An 18,780-nucleotide genomic window follows, 5' to 3' on the forward strand; every position below is an offset into this window, starting at 1 on the left:
TTTAATTAATTTAGTTTTTGTGCATTTTGTTATTTTGACACCTTGTAAAATACTATATTGGTGCGTAATATATATATATATATATATTAAAATTGTACATAAATTGTAATTTTTTTAGTAATTATTATTTTAGTATTACTTGCATATTATTTTTATGTTTATTTTTTAAATTATCTTTTTTCTGTTTTCATATTAATTTTAGTTTGGTTTTTATTAATTTTGTTATTTGGTTTTATCATTTTTAATCGTTTTTCTTTTTTAAATATCTGTATTTTGCTTTTTTATTTCAGTTTTAATGGTTTATTTAATAATTTTAGTATTTCAACCTTAACTTCTTTTATTTCAGCTACTTGCCAAAACAACACAAAACATAGAAACTGCATAGCAACGTAACAAAAACTTAAACCACTTAAGCAATGACCTGGCAACCATCCTCAACACCCTAACAACCACATAACAAAATACAGGCAACCACTCAGAAGACCTTAGCAATCACATTTCAACAAAACACAAAAAGGATTCATATTTTACAGTAATAATATGGTTGTCTGATTGGGAATGGGATGGAGAGCTCATGTGTGTGATTATGATGTCATCCTCTCACACACATCTGAGCGGTCTGAAGCTCTCAGGAAGCACAGAGTGATGATGCTGATTGTCCCGCCGAGAGCCTGTTGGTTTGACGGCAGCTGTTATCCAGTAAAGCGTCCCAGATCTCCATCATGAACCGTCAACCTGAGAGATGAGCCCAACACATGAGCCTGATGCGCAATAAACCAGAATGAGCCAATCAGAACTGATCAAGAGTAACAACATCACTTACAGCTCTCTGTAGTAATTCAACAGACCAAGACCAAATAAAGTCCAGTCAAAAATAGGTAAAAACTATTCATACTGAGAAAATTTTAATAATGAGAATGGTCAATGATAACCAACTTGCCAAGATCAAAGCAGTTACTTTAGTAAAATATATATATATATATATATATATATATATATATATATATATATATATATATATTACTAAAATGGGGGAATGTATGAAAACTATATAGACAAAGTAAAAAAAAAAACAAAAAAAAAAAAACTACAATTGAAATGAAAAGAGAAAATATAAAAAATAAAACTAATCAGAATATGAATAAAACTATAATACTATCTCAAATAGGTTGCATGATTGCTATTATTTTATTATTGCTGTATTTATACTCATTTTAAAGGCAAATAAAAATGACAAAAATTATAACAAAAATTAACAGAAAATATAAAAATAAAAACTTATCCAAAATATTTTTAAAACTATAATACTATCCCCATTTTATTGTATTATTGTACGTATATAGATAGCATTATAGCTACTTCAATATCAATCTGTATCTCACATGGAGCTATGGAACAGTTTAAGATCACTGAAATATGTTGACGAAAACGTTTTGGTGCTTTATAATGTTTTTGTGACTTTTCGTGTGGCTCAACAATAACAGAATAGTATACGCATAACATCGGATTTGGATCGGCCTCGTGTGATCAATACCCGATCCGCAGAAAATGCCAGTATCGGAGCATCGGATCTTTGCATCCCTACTGCACACCCCGAGCTGGAAACCTCTACTGAATGTGGCTGACCAACTCAGTTTTTACATCTATAAAGACTCTGTAGACACACTTTCATAAGTTATTATGGTTTAGATGAAGTCTTTTATTTGTGTTTTATATCAATGTCAAATAGCTTTCTGGAATAAAACTTTTCTGTACTTGTTTAAGCCTCGATTTAAAAGTCATCCTGAAATCAAAATCGTCATTTTCTCACCCACATATTCAAACTCAACCTGTCGTATTCAGTTCTGCTCCGCTTGCATACGTCACTTCAAAACGAGTTTTCTGCTAAAGTTTGTTTCTGTGTTGTTTCATCAGCATCAGATGTCAGAGCTGAGTTTATAAATGCAGGAATTTACACATGCTTTAATTAAAAGAGTTTGTGGGATTTTCTGTGAATTTAATCATTAATTCAGATACCTTTGCAATTCTGTTACATTAAAAAAAAAAGAAGCAGAATAAAAGATGATAGGGTTACACAGGGTTATTATAGCTAACTAAGAAACAAATAAATCAACAAAAATGACAAATAATAATGAATATGTGTGTGTGTGTGGCACTAAAACACTGTCATACAAAAGCACATAAAAACACCAAATTTAAAATAAAAGCTAATGCATAATGTTAATAAATGCTAAAACAGTATATAAATATTTTTTAAATATCACTGCAATGACTTCAAAAATATATTACAAGTTTGGGGTAATGGTAAAAGTCTCAGATTTGTAACCCAAAGGTTGTGGGTTCGAGTCTGTGTGAAGCGAATGAGACACCAGACAACATAATGCTCCGGGTGTGCGTGCACCTGGAAGGTTAAACGCAGAGCAAAAACTCAAAATATGTGATGCCATACATGTCACACACTTTCAAAACCATCAGACGAGACTTTAACATGATGAAAGAAAGCTTCTTTAGTGAGGAGAAAAGGAAGCAGACATTCAGTATCGTATGTAATGACATTCAAACTCTTAGAAGTGTCTGAATACACTTTGTTGCCACAGTCAAAAGTTCAAGACAATGAATATGAACCTCAACCTAGTTTTTTACATTCATAATGTAATCCAGCACTCGTGGTCTGAAACACACTGATATCATGTGTGTGTCTCTCATGGGAGCTGTAAACACACACCTAACATATCATCCAGCAACATGTGTTACTTTTACGAGCGCTGGGAAACCCAATGTCTGGACTCAAATCCTGTCATTATTCCAGTTTAAGTCATTAGTCAAAGTATTCCCTAGTCAGTGCTTGTGTGAGATGAATTATCAGTGATTTTATGGTAAGGCAAGTGTCTTTAGTTTTACTAGTGCTTCTACAAGATTACTGACTTTAACAAACCCCAAACCTAAATTGTATTTCGTCTGGCAGACAACACTCATATTGTGACACTATTGGACATGTACCATGCTTTAAAGTATCTTGAAGTGATATAAAAATACCGTTGCACATTAATATGGTAAACCTTCAAAATGATAGAACTAAAACACTGCATAGTCTTCACTGTTTCAGATATGAACGGATCCCAAACAAATATCCAAAAGTGATTCAGTCAAGAGCAGTGAGTGATTTTCTCCGTCTTTGGTTGTTTGTTTAACATTAATGCCACAGACAGCAGCAGATAAATTAGGCTGCTGTCCCTTTAAGACCGACTGCACGGAACTAATATACTAAAAAGCATCCTGTTTTCACCCAACTATTTACATTTAACACGTAACCCACTGTGTTTATGTGAATACTCCACACGCAGGTATCTTGGTATAATTGTGTGCGTATTTGACCATTCAAGCGCAATAAGATGTGAAAGAGATTTGAATTCGCTCATGCTTTTTGTGCTTAACTCTTATTTATCATCCAACACATCCCACTCTTTTTCTCATTCATGCATGATTCTTCATCACTCTCAGTTCAAGTGTATATAACTTGTGCTATGCCGATATATTTGCATACCGCAAAATAAACGATAAGGCCAAATCTCTAAATGATGACACTTAAATGTTATCAGGAATAGAAAACGATAGAACAAAAGAATGAAAGACACATACAACAAACAATGGGAAGAATGACAGAGAATGAAAGACTTTATATTGAAGAGTAGATATAAACACGATGGAGTGCTATAAAGAATGATAAATATAATGAACAACAATGATATAAAGAGCAATATATAAACTACAGAATGATGCAAAGAAGGCTAGATAGAGACATGATGAACAAGCGCGTCATTCATCTTTAGTCATGCTGCTGTGAAGGGTTGTGAGGTTGAAGCTCGAGATGTTTCTTCACAGGGAGGGTCTAATTTCACATTGGGGTGGTTTACAGCCGCTTTTCAGCCTCTCATCATGTGTCTGAGAGCCGCTCGGCTGATGTCAGACAGTAAGATGCATGTCTGGGGTTTGATTACAGACTGCAGTGTTTCCTGAACTGCGGACCCCGCCTGAGGCCCGTCGAAGCAGCTGCGCTCACGGTCCCTGAAGCCCACGGACCGGAGCACGTGATGGACCGTCAAAACACAACCAGAGCTAGCGGAGACGAGCACACACTAGAATGATCAAACATCACTTTAAACCAGTTATTTACACAAATGAATCCACTAAATTACTGTAACGTGTGGAGAAAAGGATTCATTTTACTACTCCAAACAAATGATGAAATCTGCTGGAAGTTGTTATTCGTAAGGTCAAGTGAATTAGAGCTGTGCAGATTTAATTTGTAATATCACATTTTTGTATGCAGTATTTCTGTCACACAAGTCTGGTTTATATATAGAAAGAGAAAGAGAGAGAGAGAGATTTCTATATAGATACATATTTTTACACCTCCTCTAATTTATTTTGTCTGTTTAGTACCATAACTACAGCTAGATTTCTATTTATGGATTTAGACAATTTCTGGGCTAAGAAAAAGTTCTGTCTGACATCATGTCTGATCTAAAATATCAAGTTTAAATAATACTAAACAAATAATATAAAGAATAATAATTAATATTTAGAATATAAAAAAATGAAAACAAAATTTTTAATATAAATTAAAAGATAATTTATAATTTAAAGAGATAAATTAATATAATAAAAGCACAAATCCAGAGAAACAGTGCTATTTTATTATTAAGATACTATTACAAATTGTATATTTTGATTTCAGTATAATTTTATTTAGTATAGTAATTTTGCTGGGGTTTTTTTTATGAATTTCTACAAATATATTTTTTTTTCTATTTTTAACATTTTTTATAAAATGTATTATGTTTTAGTTAACCATTTAATAATAAAATAATAATAAACTTTATTTTATACAGCACCTTTAAAAGTAGCATCTCAAAGTATTTTACATACATATACAAATATGAAGTTTAAAGATAAACACAGCAGTACAGGAAGTAAAGAACTAACCAAACAATACAAAGACAATATAATAAAAGACAAAGTAATCACATAAAAGCTACCCTAAAAAAGTAAGTTTTAAGGGATGATTTAGGAAACATTTTTTGAGTAATGACAATGTTTTTATTGGTTTTAATTGTAGTTCCAGTTTTAGTTAACTGTAATAAACCTCTAGTGCACATGACCTTCCATAACGAGATTCCCATCCCATCCTATATTAATGTCAGAGTCCAAATGACTGAGATCTTCACCATGATGAAGGATGATGACACTGGCTGATTTATTAGTGTGGTTGAAGAAGTTGTCAGTTATAACGTTTGCTGGCATTTAACACTTTACTATCCATAGTTTATACGGTCAGTTCCTTTCCAATCCCAAAGGCCACACGGTCTTCACAATAATAAAAAATAACAACAACAACAAAAAACATATTCCATAAAGCCTATTCAATAGATTTATACACAATACAAAAAAAGGGCCAAAAAAAAAAAAAAAGTTTAATCAAGTCATATTCCTATTCTAAGGGGAACAGAGCCACTTTTTTTGTTTTGTTTTTTAAAAAATAAAACATTAATTTACAATTGCAGAGCCATTTTCCTAAATGTACCTGTCAAACATGTCAGGACAGTCGTCATGAATTAACCATCAGACAGAAGTAGTCAAGCTCAGCGTTCTCGAAGGCATCTCAGATTTGTGAACTGAAGGGTGAAATCAGCCGCAGGTAACATCCTGGCACAGAAGAGAGACACGTACCGTTTACAGAGGAAAGATAAACTACTGCACGTCTCGTCACTGCTATCCTTCCTCACACACAAACACATTCACACATGAAGCTGTCAAGAACATGTCCAGGTCACATTTCACCACAAAATCAAAAGGAAGAAATAATATTGTGCTTGAAGGAAAATTAAGACAAATTATTTCAGGACCAGATTTTTTTGCATTGTGACATGACAAAAAAAAGCACATTTAACCTTACAAATCTACCAGATTTATTATTTTTTATAGCAATAATAATGTTTATATTTTCTATATGTCATAAGTAATATTTGTTGTATCAAATGTAGCATATTATGTAAATAGAAAAATAATAAAAAATTATGTGCATTACAGTAATGACAGATTTTTTGGGGGGATTGTAATAATGAGAACTGATAGTATTGCACTTAATTATTGTGCAAAAAAAATAAATTTGTTATACAACTATATTTTGCATTTGGAAAACTACATTAATGACATATTTTTTTGGGATTAGAATAATGAAAACTGATAGTATTGCGTTTAATTATTGTGCAAAAAAAAAAAATATATATATATTGCATTTGTTATACAACTATATTTTGCATTTGGAAAAGTACATTAATGATGTATTTTTGCATTACGAAATGAGAATTTGTGTATTTTAATTCATGATATTTGTCAAAAAAAAAAACTGGATTTTTCCTTGTGTAAAATATATGATTAAATATGACCTGGATCTTTCTTTTTTTTTAATTTTCAACTATTAAATCATTCAACCTTATTAGAATGACACACAACACATGAGCCAGTCGCCACAAACAGACGTGATTATCCAGCAAAAGGATCTGTTATTCCACAAGTGTACTGAACAGGTTACATACAGACATTTCGTTTTCTCGCATGATTGTGACAAACATGAGAACGTGTAACAGCTTGATTTGGTGCTATTCCTATGCAGTTATGTTTAATATCTTGTGCTATTCTTACTGATGATCAACAAACATTAGACAGAGTTTAATGACGCTTTGTCACCGTCAACCTACTGAACGACACACATAGCCATTCACATGTGCACAAAAGCACACACAAGTAAAAAAAAAAAAAAAAAAAACCTTGACCATCAGTGCTTTTCAAACAAGTATATGCAAAGTAAAAATAACAGGTATCATTTAGACACTTCGACTCTTCCATAATTCTCAGATATGTCATCAAAAACAGCCATTTGACTTTGCTATCCCAGACGTCCCATGAAAAGTGGTGCAAATAAAGCCTGTAGTGGTTGCTGATGAATCACGCACAACGTTAAAAACGCCTGACGGTAATCGCTCATTCTCTTTTTGTTCTCCCTTGACTTCAAGGAAGACTAGTTCAAAGTAAAATTCTCTGATATTTACAAGAAAGCTTCAGTTCCCTTCATGTTCCCAGAGAGAGACCGTCCCGTGTCCGTGCTTTTCTGTCCCCTGCTCCGCTAAATAAATTTAAAACATTTTGTCTTGTCGTGGGGCAATCGCGTCTTGAAGAGTACAGAGTCCACTCTGAACTGTGTATATAACAGCGGCATGTATCCGTAGACTTTTACGAAGAAGTTGATGCACTTGTGACGTTCGTGGAAGTGTGAATCGTCGTGCGAAAGAGCCTGTGGACAGCCGGGACAGCGGAAGGTCCAACGTGATGTCACCTGAGAGGAGGAACATCATGATAAAAATTATATTCATGACTTCAATTCAGCTTGAGAAGACTTGGAATGTAGGGCAAACGTTTGTATGAACAAACAAATATAATAGACGCGTTTAATCTGCCAAGACAGCAACAGACAGAGAAAATCCATCAAATTTCATTACACCGTTAATTGATGGCTGTCTCGAAGCTTCAGTCAATGGACTTCAGAACATCAAAGGCTTTTTAAAGCTAAAACTGAAATCCTACTGAATAATCCCATTGAAATCAATTTATTGTAACATACACGATTAAAACTGGAAGTAATGTGCTCCGTCTGGACACTTTCTAGACATTTCATTTCTTTTATAGTGCACTATAACCACAAAACTGCGGCTGCAAAATGATAAAAGGAGAATCTCACAATTTCCACGACATATTTCACCCCCAAATCAAACAAAAAAGAAAGAAATGCATTTTTTCGTGTGTATTTTTTTTAGCTTGTCTTTCTTGATGGTTATTAAATTCCAATTGTATTACAGCAATTTAGGAAACACAATATTATTGTGATATATAAATACAATTTAAATAATATAATTATTTTAGATTTAAATACTAATAAAAGGGGAAATTAAATGAATAAGAAAGCCTAATACTGCTGAAAATAAAATGAATTTTCTTCATTCACATTCTTTATATTACATTATATTTTCTTTTGATTTGAGGGTGAAATATGAAATATATTAGTATATTATGTTCATGATAAAAGAGAGATTTATCAATGGCAGCATATGTAAATTTGAGCCAGATAATTCAAATGTAACTGTGTTGTAACCAAGTTAAAAATGGGTGGGGCTACCCAGAGTGATGGAAAAATGTATTGTCTAATTAACATTTTCACATTATTCATACCCAAAAATGGCATGTCTGAGCAAGAACTTGAAATCACAAGAGACAAAAGCCCCAAAAGGCTCAAAATAAGTGTTTCAAGTAATAGCCCACTGACCTTGATGGGGGGTTTGCGAGTGATATGAGACACGAGGAAGTTCATGGCAATATCCTCACAGTTGATGTACTCGTCCACCATGTCACGTATGGCTTGAGGCATGACATACGAATAGAGGTACGCATAATACTGAGAAGAAGAAGAAATTATGGATTTTAATAAAATATTAATGCAAGAGAGCAAAAACACTTCAAATGTACCATGATGTTGAACAGCAATGCCCATAAAAGAACCATGTTGTGCTGTTCGCTTATCCACCTGGAAAATGAAGGACTGCATCTTGAACAACAATGTACTTAGTAGCAACATTGTTTTTAACTAACCAAACTGTTATCTGGGTAAACCTACATAAGCCTGGTGTCTATTTGTGGCGTGATCAGACTCTGGAAGTGTCAAAGCAGTCAAAGCTTCACCTTGTGGAAGAAGGCTGCACCAGTCAGCACCATGGAGAGCTCGCAGGAGTAGTTTGAATTGTAGAGCCAAGATTGGTGATTTACATCCCAGGCATGGAACCTTCCTGGGAATCCCACAATCCGGTCTCTGGCCTCCCGCCACACCCTGGGAGTGAGGGAAGAGAAAGAGATGGGAATGATCCAAACTATGAAATGCACAGTGATTTTAATAATCACTTGCAAAGTTTCTTAGCTATATATGCTCTCAAAAAATAAATAAATAATAATAATTAAGTCATTTAATAGTTATATATTAAACATTTCCAATTGTATTACAGTTTTAACAAAAACTATAAACAAAAAAGTTTATATATTTATCAACAATGAATACATTTTCCATCTCATTAATTTGAGCTAATTTAATTAGTTCAACCAAAAATTAAAATTAGCCCATGAATTACTCACCCTCAAGTCATCTTAGGTGTATATGACTCTTCTTTCAGACGAATCCAGTCGGAGTTATATAAAAAATGTATTTGATCTTTCAAGCTGTTTAATGGCACTCAGTGGGTGCTGCATGCATCAGTCCAAAAGAAGTTAAATAAAAAGCACCCAGCCATAAAAACAAACAAAAAAAGTCTCTCACATGGCTCCAGGGGGCTGAACAAAGACAGTCTTGTAGGGAATAAATTAATTTTTTTTTTTACAAAAAATATCAAAATTCAAAACTTAATAATCACTTTAATGTAGCTTGTGCCAACAGTTCCGGGCAGAAGACATATGAGGCCAGCTTTGTGCATGCATCGCTCAGAAGTGAACAAGGAAGCGCAGGGGAGAGATCAAAATAAAACAATGGTCACTAATTAGAAGTACAAAACAAGGATTTGTAGAGAAGAATGTCAGAGGATTCCGATATAAGCCAATAGGAAAATGGTTTTCCTTTGCTAAAGTAAGGAAACATTGCTTCCTTTGATCCTGTAAACAAACGTTGGTTTTTACGAGACTCAGAAGTGACCTCACAAGTCATCAGCCCAGAGCTGCTTCTGTGTACAACTGTTGGTGCAAGCTAGATTAAAGTGATTATTACATTTTGTATTTGGATATTTTTCTCACAAAAGGCCTTCATTCATCCCTAGGAGCTGTGTGAGACACTTTTTTTAATTATGGATGGGCGCTTTTTATTTAACTTCTTTTGGACTGATGCATGAAACACACGCTGAGTGCCATGAAACAGCTTGAAAGATCTTATACACTTAGGATGTCTTGAGGGTGGGTAATGTATGGGCTAATTTTAATTTTTGGGTGAACTAACACTAAGTTTATTAGTTTATGTTAAAATTGTGTAATCCAAATAAAATTTTGGTCTAAATATTTTCAAAGATCTCCCATAATAGACCTACAGATAAATATCATAACTGTTTAGCAATGGAAGCATCTTTGAATAAAATGCCAACCAAATAATAATTATTAGTTGACCATCCTGACCAATTCCCTAATGTTAAGACACTAAAATATATTGGGAACATTACTAGTGTTCAGCGTGTAAAGATTCTTGATATTACCATTTTTACCCCAAAACAAATGAAAAAGAAAAATAAACCAGTGCGAGCAAAATCAAATCCAAAGCTCACGCTATCTGCTCATCCTCCCAATGACTAAACATGCAAATAAATATGGAAATACACAGGAGGGAAGCACAGGGTTTCCTTCAACTGTCATGGTTGTGCTTTGAATTCCTCAAACCAAGAACTGAATCTGCAACTGTTGGCTTAAATTCTCAACATCACATGACTGAATGCAAAAAATCCTGCAGGAAGACTCCACAACAGTTCACTCCTTCTTCACAAACACATTAGATGTTCATGTGCATTTGAAAACACATCTTTGGACCACACTGTAATTTTATCTAAAATGAGATGCTTAAAACAAACAGACTGAGGTAAGAAAACAGACCGTTTTCTCAGAAATATTCTACTTTCCTTTCTTCATAAAACTTATTTTTTTTCCTAAACATACTTCAGCCCAAAGCAGTGACATCATGTGGAGTTTCACATTATTTTCTAATACTATAAATGATAATAATTAAATTCACAAAATAAAATGTATTTAAAAGATGCAAAAGTAATGGAGCCACAACATCATGGGCACCGTTCCAAACAAATAATCTCAAAATGCCCCTAAATTTATCTTTAGAATGGGGGAAATAGCTTCAAAAAAATTATCTGCAAAAATGTAGGAATTGCATTTTCAGGATGTAATTTTTTACCAAGACAAAATCAAAGGTTTATCTCAATATTTTAAGCCTTTTGACAATATTCGGTATATATATCAATATTGCTTGTATTTGCTTTGAAATGGCCAAAAGATGGATATATTTGTGAACAGCCAAAGTAGATAATTAAATATAGCATTTCATTTAAATTAAGTGTTTACATTTTCATGTAAATATTGTAAGCATCCTGTGTAGTTGCTCAGCCTTATTAAACATAATATGGTATTATCATGGCATCATAAAAACCTTACCTGAACCCAAACATAATTTCATCGTGTCGAAGATGGGCATCATCGTCAATAGACAAAATAGCCTCAGTCTCAACTGCATCCCAGGGAAGAAAGCGATTGTTTAAGCTGTTCTTTTCTGTGCGTACCACCTGCAGAGAAAAAGCCCATCTGTTGAGTCAACATGCCTCATTGTGAACGACTGCTGAGGTAGAACATGGCATTATTATGAGGTTTTACTGGGGCTGCCAGACACTCAACCATATGAAAACATCAAATGCCAATCCAAACAACATAATACTTCTCTAAACCATTTCTGATTAATAAAGCAAACTTTTTGTGTGCAGGCATGGATTAAAATTAATTTTTTTGCTAGTTCTAATACAACTTTGCAAACTTACATCCATAATTAAAGATACTCAATTTCAAAGTTCCAAACTAGATGAAGATAGTAAGAAATTGGGGTATTCGGCATTCTGTTTGGGTTGTCATTTCAAAGTATAACCTTACTGTGAGCTTAATACAGCACTGTTTCCTTTAATATCACCAGAACTAATTTGGCTTGCTGCACTAGAGACATGAAAGCTATGCTTCAAAGACAGCAGAGAGAGCAGACCAAATCTACAGCAGAATGCAATGCTTGTGAGGTTCTATCACATTTGAGCCTTGGAGAATTCTGACTAATAACAAGCTTAACAAGATTTTTTTTCCTTTAGTTGTGCCTGGGTGTCCTAAACCTGCCATCATGATGTTAGGGTGTTATGCATTGGTAGGGTATTCAGGAATCTTACTAGGGTGTTTCGGGAGGTTACTAGGAGGTTGCTTACTGGCCCAGTAAAAAAAAGTTATGACTATCACAAATATGATCAAGAAATAATGTATGCTTACCACAATTGGTAGACCAATGTCTGGCCAGAGTAGATCATCGGAAGGTGGTTTGGGGGAATTCCACACTACCACCACTTTGTTAAGATAAGGGAGTCCATTTAGTCTCTCCAGTGAGTTCATAAGAACCTCCTCCCTTTCATAAGTAAGCATGACCACAGTAAACTGCTCCCGAGGGACGTTACCTCCTAGAGCGGCCTGAAACTCTTTACCAGATCCCCCAGAACCTTGGCCGATAGGGCGGAACCCAGTCCCTGACCCTAGAAACTTGGCTTCTGAGGGAAGTACGGGGTCATGGGGAGTATGTGGAAATAGATGGAAAGGGCCAGGTGCACGATTCCAGGTGTGGTAGACATCAGCAGCTGTGTAGGTGAAGTTACGCAAGAAGCGGGGTGAAGCGTAAGGAGGCTCTACTTCAACAGGCCCCAGATCTAGGTCGCCATTGTCAGCCATGTTAGCATCGGTTCCTGCCAACTTTCCAGCTTTGTGAGGAATCTCCTGGACAGGCTCCTCACGTATAGGTGCTGCTGGTATCTGGATGCTGGTTCGTACACTAGCCAGAATGGTGCTGAAGATGCTCTCTGAGGTGGAGAAGTATGTCTCCCAAAGAAACCGACCCTGTCGTCGCATGACCAGAAGGTCATTGTCTGAGATGCTACGCAACAGAAAGTGAAGCTCTGTTATGCGAGGCTTGGGAACCATAATGACTGCCTCGTTCCAGCGTATAAGATGATGGTAGGGCAACTTTGAGTAGTCTCCAAGCACCACCGGTATTGCCCCAACTTCCAAAGCCTCAAAAAGTCTCATGCTACAGCCAGCAGACGCCACCAACTGCACATCGCCTGGAGATATCACCAAGGCGAACGTAGAGACCTTCAGTACTTCTAAACGATCCTCACGCTCACCACACAACGCCCACTCTGTTGGTAAACTTGGCTTAGCCTGATTCTTGCAAGTGAACTCCACTAGAACCTGGTCTAGGTGACTGTCTTGTACAGCCTTAAGTGTGCCAATAATGCGGTCATCATAATCAGCTGGTGGATCACCCTCCATTTCCTCCTCAAAGGACTGCGGTGGGGCTTCAAGCAAGCTGCTCCTCAAAGACTCAACCTTTTCCCCTTGAAAGGTGAAGAGATACTTCCTTTTGACCGGGACTTGCGGAGGGACCTCAAGGAAGTTGGGCTCAGACAGAGCGTGGACTAGCGGAGACAACACCATGTCGAAACCTTCCCTATATTGATTTTCAAAAAAGGTAGACTGTGCCACTGCTGCTCGGCCTGTGCTCACATTGTACAGGAAGTTCTGTGTCAGAGACTTTCTTGAAAGGTGTACAAGCAGGTGGTTGTGGCCATCTAACCTCCAATATGGCAAAGCCTTTAGCTGTTTTTCAAGATCTAAAAGCGAGACAGGAGGAGAGGAGGGTGATTCTTGTATTTCCCCAACGAGCACTATGTACAGGCAAGCAATGTTTGGATTATCGGTCACATATACACTGCTTTTGACGGATGAGGCAAAGGCTTGTTTGACAAGAGGGTCCAACTTTTCACCCCAAGGATACGACCCTGTGTCATAAACATAGACAGGGAAGCCAGAAGTAAGTGGACATCTAGCATAATCAAAACAAGTATGCAAACGACAGTTTTGTACCGACTTCGGAGGAGGGTATCCAGGATCATCCTTGTCTGGTAAAAGTCTAACTGGCAATGACAGTTTTGGCTGGTTTTGTGCCATGAGTTCCTTGTAAGAGTGCTCTGTCTGGCTGATGACATTTTTGAGTTGTAGCAAGTCCTGTTTGGCACTGTCAATACTACGTTTACAGGCCTCAATGCGTAGGTTAAGTCGGGCTATCTCGCCATTTAGTTCTTGACGCTTTGCCTCAAGCTGAAGTAGCTCCTCACTGACGGATTCCCTGATACGACACAGGTCTTGAACATGCTTCACTTCACACAGCTCCCCTCCAGGTCTTGGCCCAAAAATGCGTTTATCTGGTCCCCCTGCTTCATCAATTGTGGTGAGGTAGTAATGTGCAATGAGAGGGAAAAAGACCAGGATAAAGAAGAGCATGAAACTCAGCCAGGTGAGCCGCACTCGCCGCAGTACCCATGGCTGGCCATTGTTTCCGACCATGCCTCCGTTTCGCTGCATTGTGCAACTATCACTCTCCTCTGAACCAGATACGTAAATGAAGCCGTTGAGGAGATTCAGCTGCCATAATGCAACCTCATCTGTTCTGTACACACTTTCAGATTTACCCCTTTATGGAGTTCGTAACTTAGGTGTCCTTGTTTTAATTGGGACTCCTGATAAAATTAAATTTCATCTTTCTCGTGACAGAATGATATCATCCATAAACAATATGGTCTTGTGTGCTGTATGATGTTTGTTGAAAATCAAACTATCCAAGAGAAGAGGGAGAGTCCCAGACAGCAGCAAAAATTGAGTGCCCTTGATAGGGATCACCAATGGAGACATGGCTAAACTGCATTTTTATCTGTGGCATCATACTCTTGTCAATCTTCCATTGTTGAGATTCATGAACTGGCCATAGTGTCCCATGATCTCTTGGAAATACTGCACGCCATCCAACTGCAGTCAATCTGCAAAACAGACAGCAAGTGTCAGTTATTTACATAACAATTCAGGAAAACAAGAAGGCTTGAATACAACTGTGGGTTTAATCTGAAATGCATTGGACAGCCTCCGTATATCATTATGCCTAGGACACATCAATCTTAATCAAGTCTAAGGCCCGAAACAGTACATTAGCACAGACACTCTCAGAGATCTCTTTTTATCCCCCCTTGAATACTGAGTTTAACACATTATTGCAAGTATGCATGTGAAATATCTAGTAGGGCCTATAGGATATTACAATTGTAATGTGTTGGCCAAGCATTTATGCCTGCATTTGTTTCTGGCCTAAAAGACAAATCGCAATTCTTATTAGTGATTACAGTATTTGGCAAGAGATGTTTTTGAACACAGCTCCACAAAAAAACAGTTCACACCCATTTTTAGATTCGAAACCAACTGGCAGCACTCAGAATGACCTCCCAGACTTGTGCTATTCACTGAACACATTATCTGGTATGCTGGCAGCTAGCTCCAAGCATTAGCAGCTGTTCTAAAACAAACTCACAGAGCAAACACTCCATAAGGCATGCATACAGGAAAAACACATGTGTCTCTGCTAGAATTGCCCATGCAGCCATCAGTAAAAGCCATGCAAGATTTCAGAGAGCTTCATTATCTCTGAATAAGAGGACATGAGGGATGATTTTCCCTTTAATGGAACAGATTTTGACATGGCCATGATCCTGCAGCAGGGAGGAGATGCACTATCACACACTTCTGTCAGACCACTTACTCATATACTCTACTGATCAAAACTCACACAGAACACAAAACATATATTATGACCTATGGACTCTTTGATAATCACCATGGTGTATACTTTTTCCATTTGCAATACTAAAATAATTGGGATGCTGCACAAGCCTGATCTCCAGTGCTACAGACTATCAGAGCTAGAACATGTGAGAAAGAAGGGTATCCTGGTCTCCTCAGATTAATTACTCTAGATCTCCAGATACATGTTCAAGTAATAATAGACAGACGTTGATACTTAGGGACAAATTTGGGCTAATGATTGTGGATAATCTTTTTTTTTTTTTACATTTCCCTGATTAACCCTTTGGTGTCGATTAATGCGTATACGTGTTATGACGCGTTTTCTCCTGATAACCCCGAAAAGAACTTAAATTACAATTTCAGTTTTGATCGTACAGATAAGAGCAATACATGAATCGAATCTGTAAAGGGTCTACTTTTTTGTATATAGTAAACTTTGTGCATTTATAAAATAAAGATAACAAGGTGTGCTGTCTGCAGCCTTTGTCTGCGGTGATCTTCATTTACAAACGCGTCATTAAAATGAACTGTAACTCAGTGAATAATCAACGAAGAGACATGAGAGAGATATCTATAGAAAGCTTGACATGTCTACTTTTAAACTACACAAGTACTGCTGAAAACAAAGTAATCTGTGATAAAGTAATCCATATGAAAACAACGTGATGTCTGTTTTTCACGTCTCCCTTCATTATATGTAATGTGACCACGCCCACACGCTGAACACGCTTTTGAGATTATATCAGAAGACAACAGAAGACAATGCAGCAAGAATAAGACATAATTCACCCCAAAAATATGTGATGTGGATTACCTCATTATTTGAGATTTGGATTTCCACAGAAAAAAAGAATGAAGCCCTTTATTCAGCAGAGATCATAAACATGAGTAAGACCCTTTTTATTTATTTATATACTTGTACTAGTTTTCACATAACGTGTAAACATTTTACTAGTATTTTTCCAAACTATAATTCCTGACTAAATGTATTATCAAGTGAAACATTATGAAGTTTCAATAACAATATACACTACTACTGTAGGTAAGGAGTGTATATTGTCATTGCTTACCTAATTATTTTTTATATTCTTTTATTGTGTGTTTTTTTGTTCTGTCGCTGTCATTCTGTCGCACTGCGGAGCTTCTGTCACGAAAACAAATTCCTTGTATGTGTAAACATACCTGGCAATAAAGCTCATTCTGATTCTGATACTATACCATTCAAAAGATTGATGTAAATAATATAAATGAAACAAATACATGTAAATGTAACAAATGTAACAAACAATGCTGTTCTTCCAATTTATCCCAAAAAAACCCTGAAAATAATATTCTCGGCTCTTTTCAACATTAACAATAATAATGATAACAATAAAAGTTATTTCTTTTTTTTTTTTTTTTGTAGAAAATCAGATTGTTAAAAGGATTTCTGAAGGATTGTGTGACTGGTGTAATGCCAAAAATTCAGCTTTAAAGTCAGCTTTGATTGTTCCTAATAAACTGTTTAACTGCACTATCAAGTGGATATTAAATGATGATGTGGGATAATTAAATATATTCTAAATAAACTACAAACAAAAAATCTATACATTTATTTTGTCCTCACATTCTTTCTTGTAACTCTTCCCTCTCAGTGACACACAGCTGACTGAAAGGCTCATTATGCAGCTCATTATGTGCACAGTAAATCTAAAATATCTTAAACTGTGTTCCGAAGATGAACGGAGGTCTTACGTGTTTGGAACGACATGAGGGTGAGTCATTAATGACATAATTTTCATTTTTGGATGAACTATCCCTTTAATATGTACACTACTGTTCAAAGGGTTTTGGGTCTTTTGTTTATTTATTTTGATAAAAAGTGATATTAAAAGACAGATTCCTATTACATATAAATGCTGTTCTTTCCATTCATCAAAGAATCTAAAAAAAAAAAATAAAAAAAATGTATTATGGTCTCCTTAAAAAAAACGTTAAGCATTAAGACTGTTTTCAACATTGATAATAATCAGAAATGTTTCTTGAGCTTCAAATCTGAATTTTAGAATGATTTCTGAAGGGTCATGTGACACTGAAAACTGGAGTAAAGATGCTGAAATTTCAGCTTTGATCACAGGAATAAACTGAAAGGGCCCATATTCACAAAATAAATAAGTGTCCCTTAAAGCAGAATAGTTCTTCTCAGGTGAACAGGCAAGATTCAGGATATCTGAGCTACATCTCCACTGTGAACGGTCCGGACATTAATAAGAAACTGGATGTGTTCTGAAGAATAACTTCACACTGACCTGTGATCCGGTCGGGAAATTTTCCATGGGATAACAACTCTCCGTCTAATCCTCACACTGCCTCTGGGTTGTGAAAGCAAAGCAAATTTACCACAAGCCAATATTTAACCAGTTTTCTAAATGGTAGGATATTTCTAAGTCTGGCCGTGGCCGAGTAGCAGCAAATACGGATGAAAGCAGGAAATGATGGATCCCTTATTATCAGTGTGAGCATATTCTATGCAGCAATGACATTTCCCGATGACAGGGTAACCAGTTTTCTCCTACTGAAATTTGCTTTGAAGGCAAGAGTCCAAAAAAAAAAAAAAAAAACCCTTTGTAAATAGAAAAAATATATTTTTATCAAGTATAGTTCCCAATAGTTTCTGCATAGGAGAAAACTTTCCTCGTCTCTTCCTCTTTTCCCCACTTCCTCTTCAACTGAACTGAAAGCTGCATCGGCAGAAGATAAAATTTGAATTCCACTTTTTTTATTACATTGTTTAGATGACACATATAAATTGTGTAAATCTGCAAATTTTCTTCTTTTTTGAGAGAAAGAGAGAGACTGGATCAAATGTAGTACTACCTGTGTATTTTCCTTTTATGTGAGCTCTTAAAAACCTGATAAATCTAATGATAATGTTCTCCTAGTACATCTCAATGAATCTTTATCTAATGTTTCTGTCGGAGTTGTTGCTCTCCTTCTTGACTTCTAAGTAACACTGTTACTACAATTCATCTTCATTTTATACCATAATAAAGGCAAATTAAATTCCAGGCCATATAAAATAACTCAGCTCAGCACAGAAGTATTCAGCACTCACAAGTTAACTAGGACAAGCTTTTAGCTGGATCAATGTTCTACATACGGCAGTTTAAACATCAGACAGATGTTGAGTTGCACTTTGGGACATCTTCTCTGCGCAGGACCGATTTGTCAGTA

General features: G+C 35.9%; 1 protein-coding gene across 3 annotated transcripts in view; it reads right to left on the reverse strand.

The window, feature by feature from the left end:
* Window positions 1-257: 257 nt before the first annotated feature.
* The window catches only part of LOC127938533 (exostosin-like 3), a 29,038-nt gene continuing 10,515 nt past the window's right edge, over window positions 258-18,780 (reverse strand). The window contains exons 2-8 of one of the 3 annotated variants that reach the window (XR_008148732.1): window positions 12,160-14,753; window positions 11,296-11,423; window positions 8,794-8,938; window positions 8,381-8,509; window positions 7,113-7,396; window positions 5,585-5,706; window positions 258-735 (exon numbers count right to left, since the gene is read on the reverse strand). Coding sequence is in view for 1 of the 3 variants with exons in the window: in XM_052535198.1 (XP_052391158.1) it covers window positions 7,187-7,396; window positions 8,381-8,509; window positions 8,794-8,938; window positions 11,296-11,423; window positions 12,160-14,301 (2,754 nt within the window). In the remaining 2 variants the exon portion in view is untranslated. Of the gene's footprint in view, window positions 736-5,233; window positions 7,397-8,380; window positions 8,510-8,793; window positions 8,939-11,295; window positions 11,424-12,159; window positions 14,754-18,780 lie in introns of those variants that run through there. The other 2 variants (XR_008148731.1, XM_052535198.1) reach the window with 2 other exon arrangements.

This window comes from Carassius gibelio, chromosome A20 (genome assembly GCF_023724105.1).
Source record: "Carassius gibelio isolate Cgi1373 ecotype wild population from Czech Republic chromosome A20, carGib1.2-hapl.c, whole genome shotgun sequence".
Lineage (NCBI taxonomy): Eukaryota > Metazoa > Chordata > Actinopteri > Cypriniformes > Cyprinidae > Carassius > Carassius gibelio.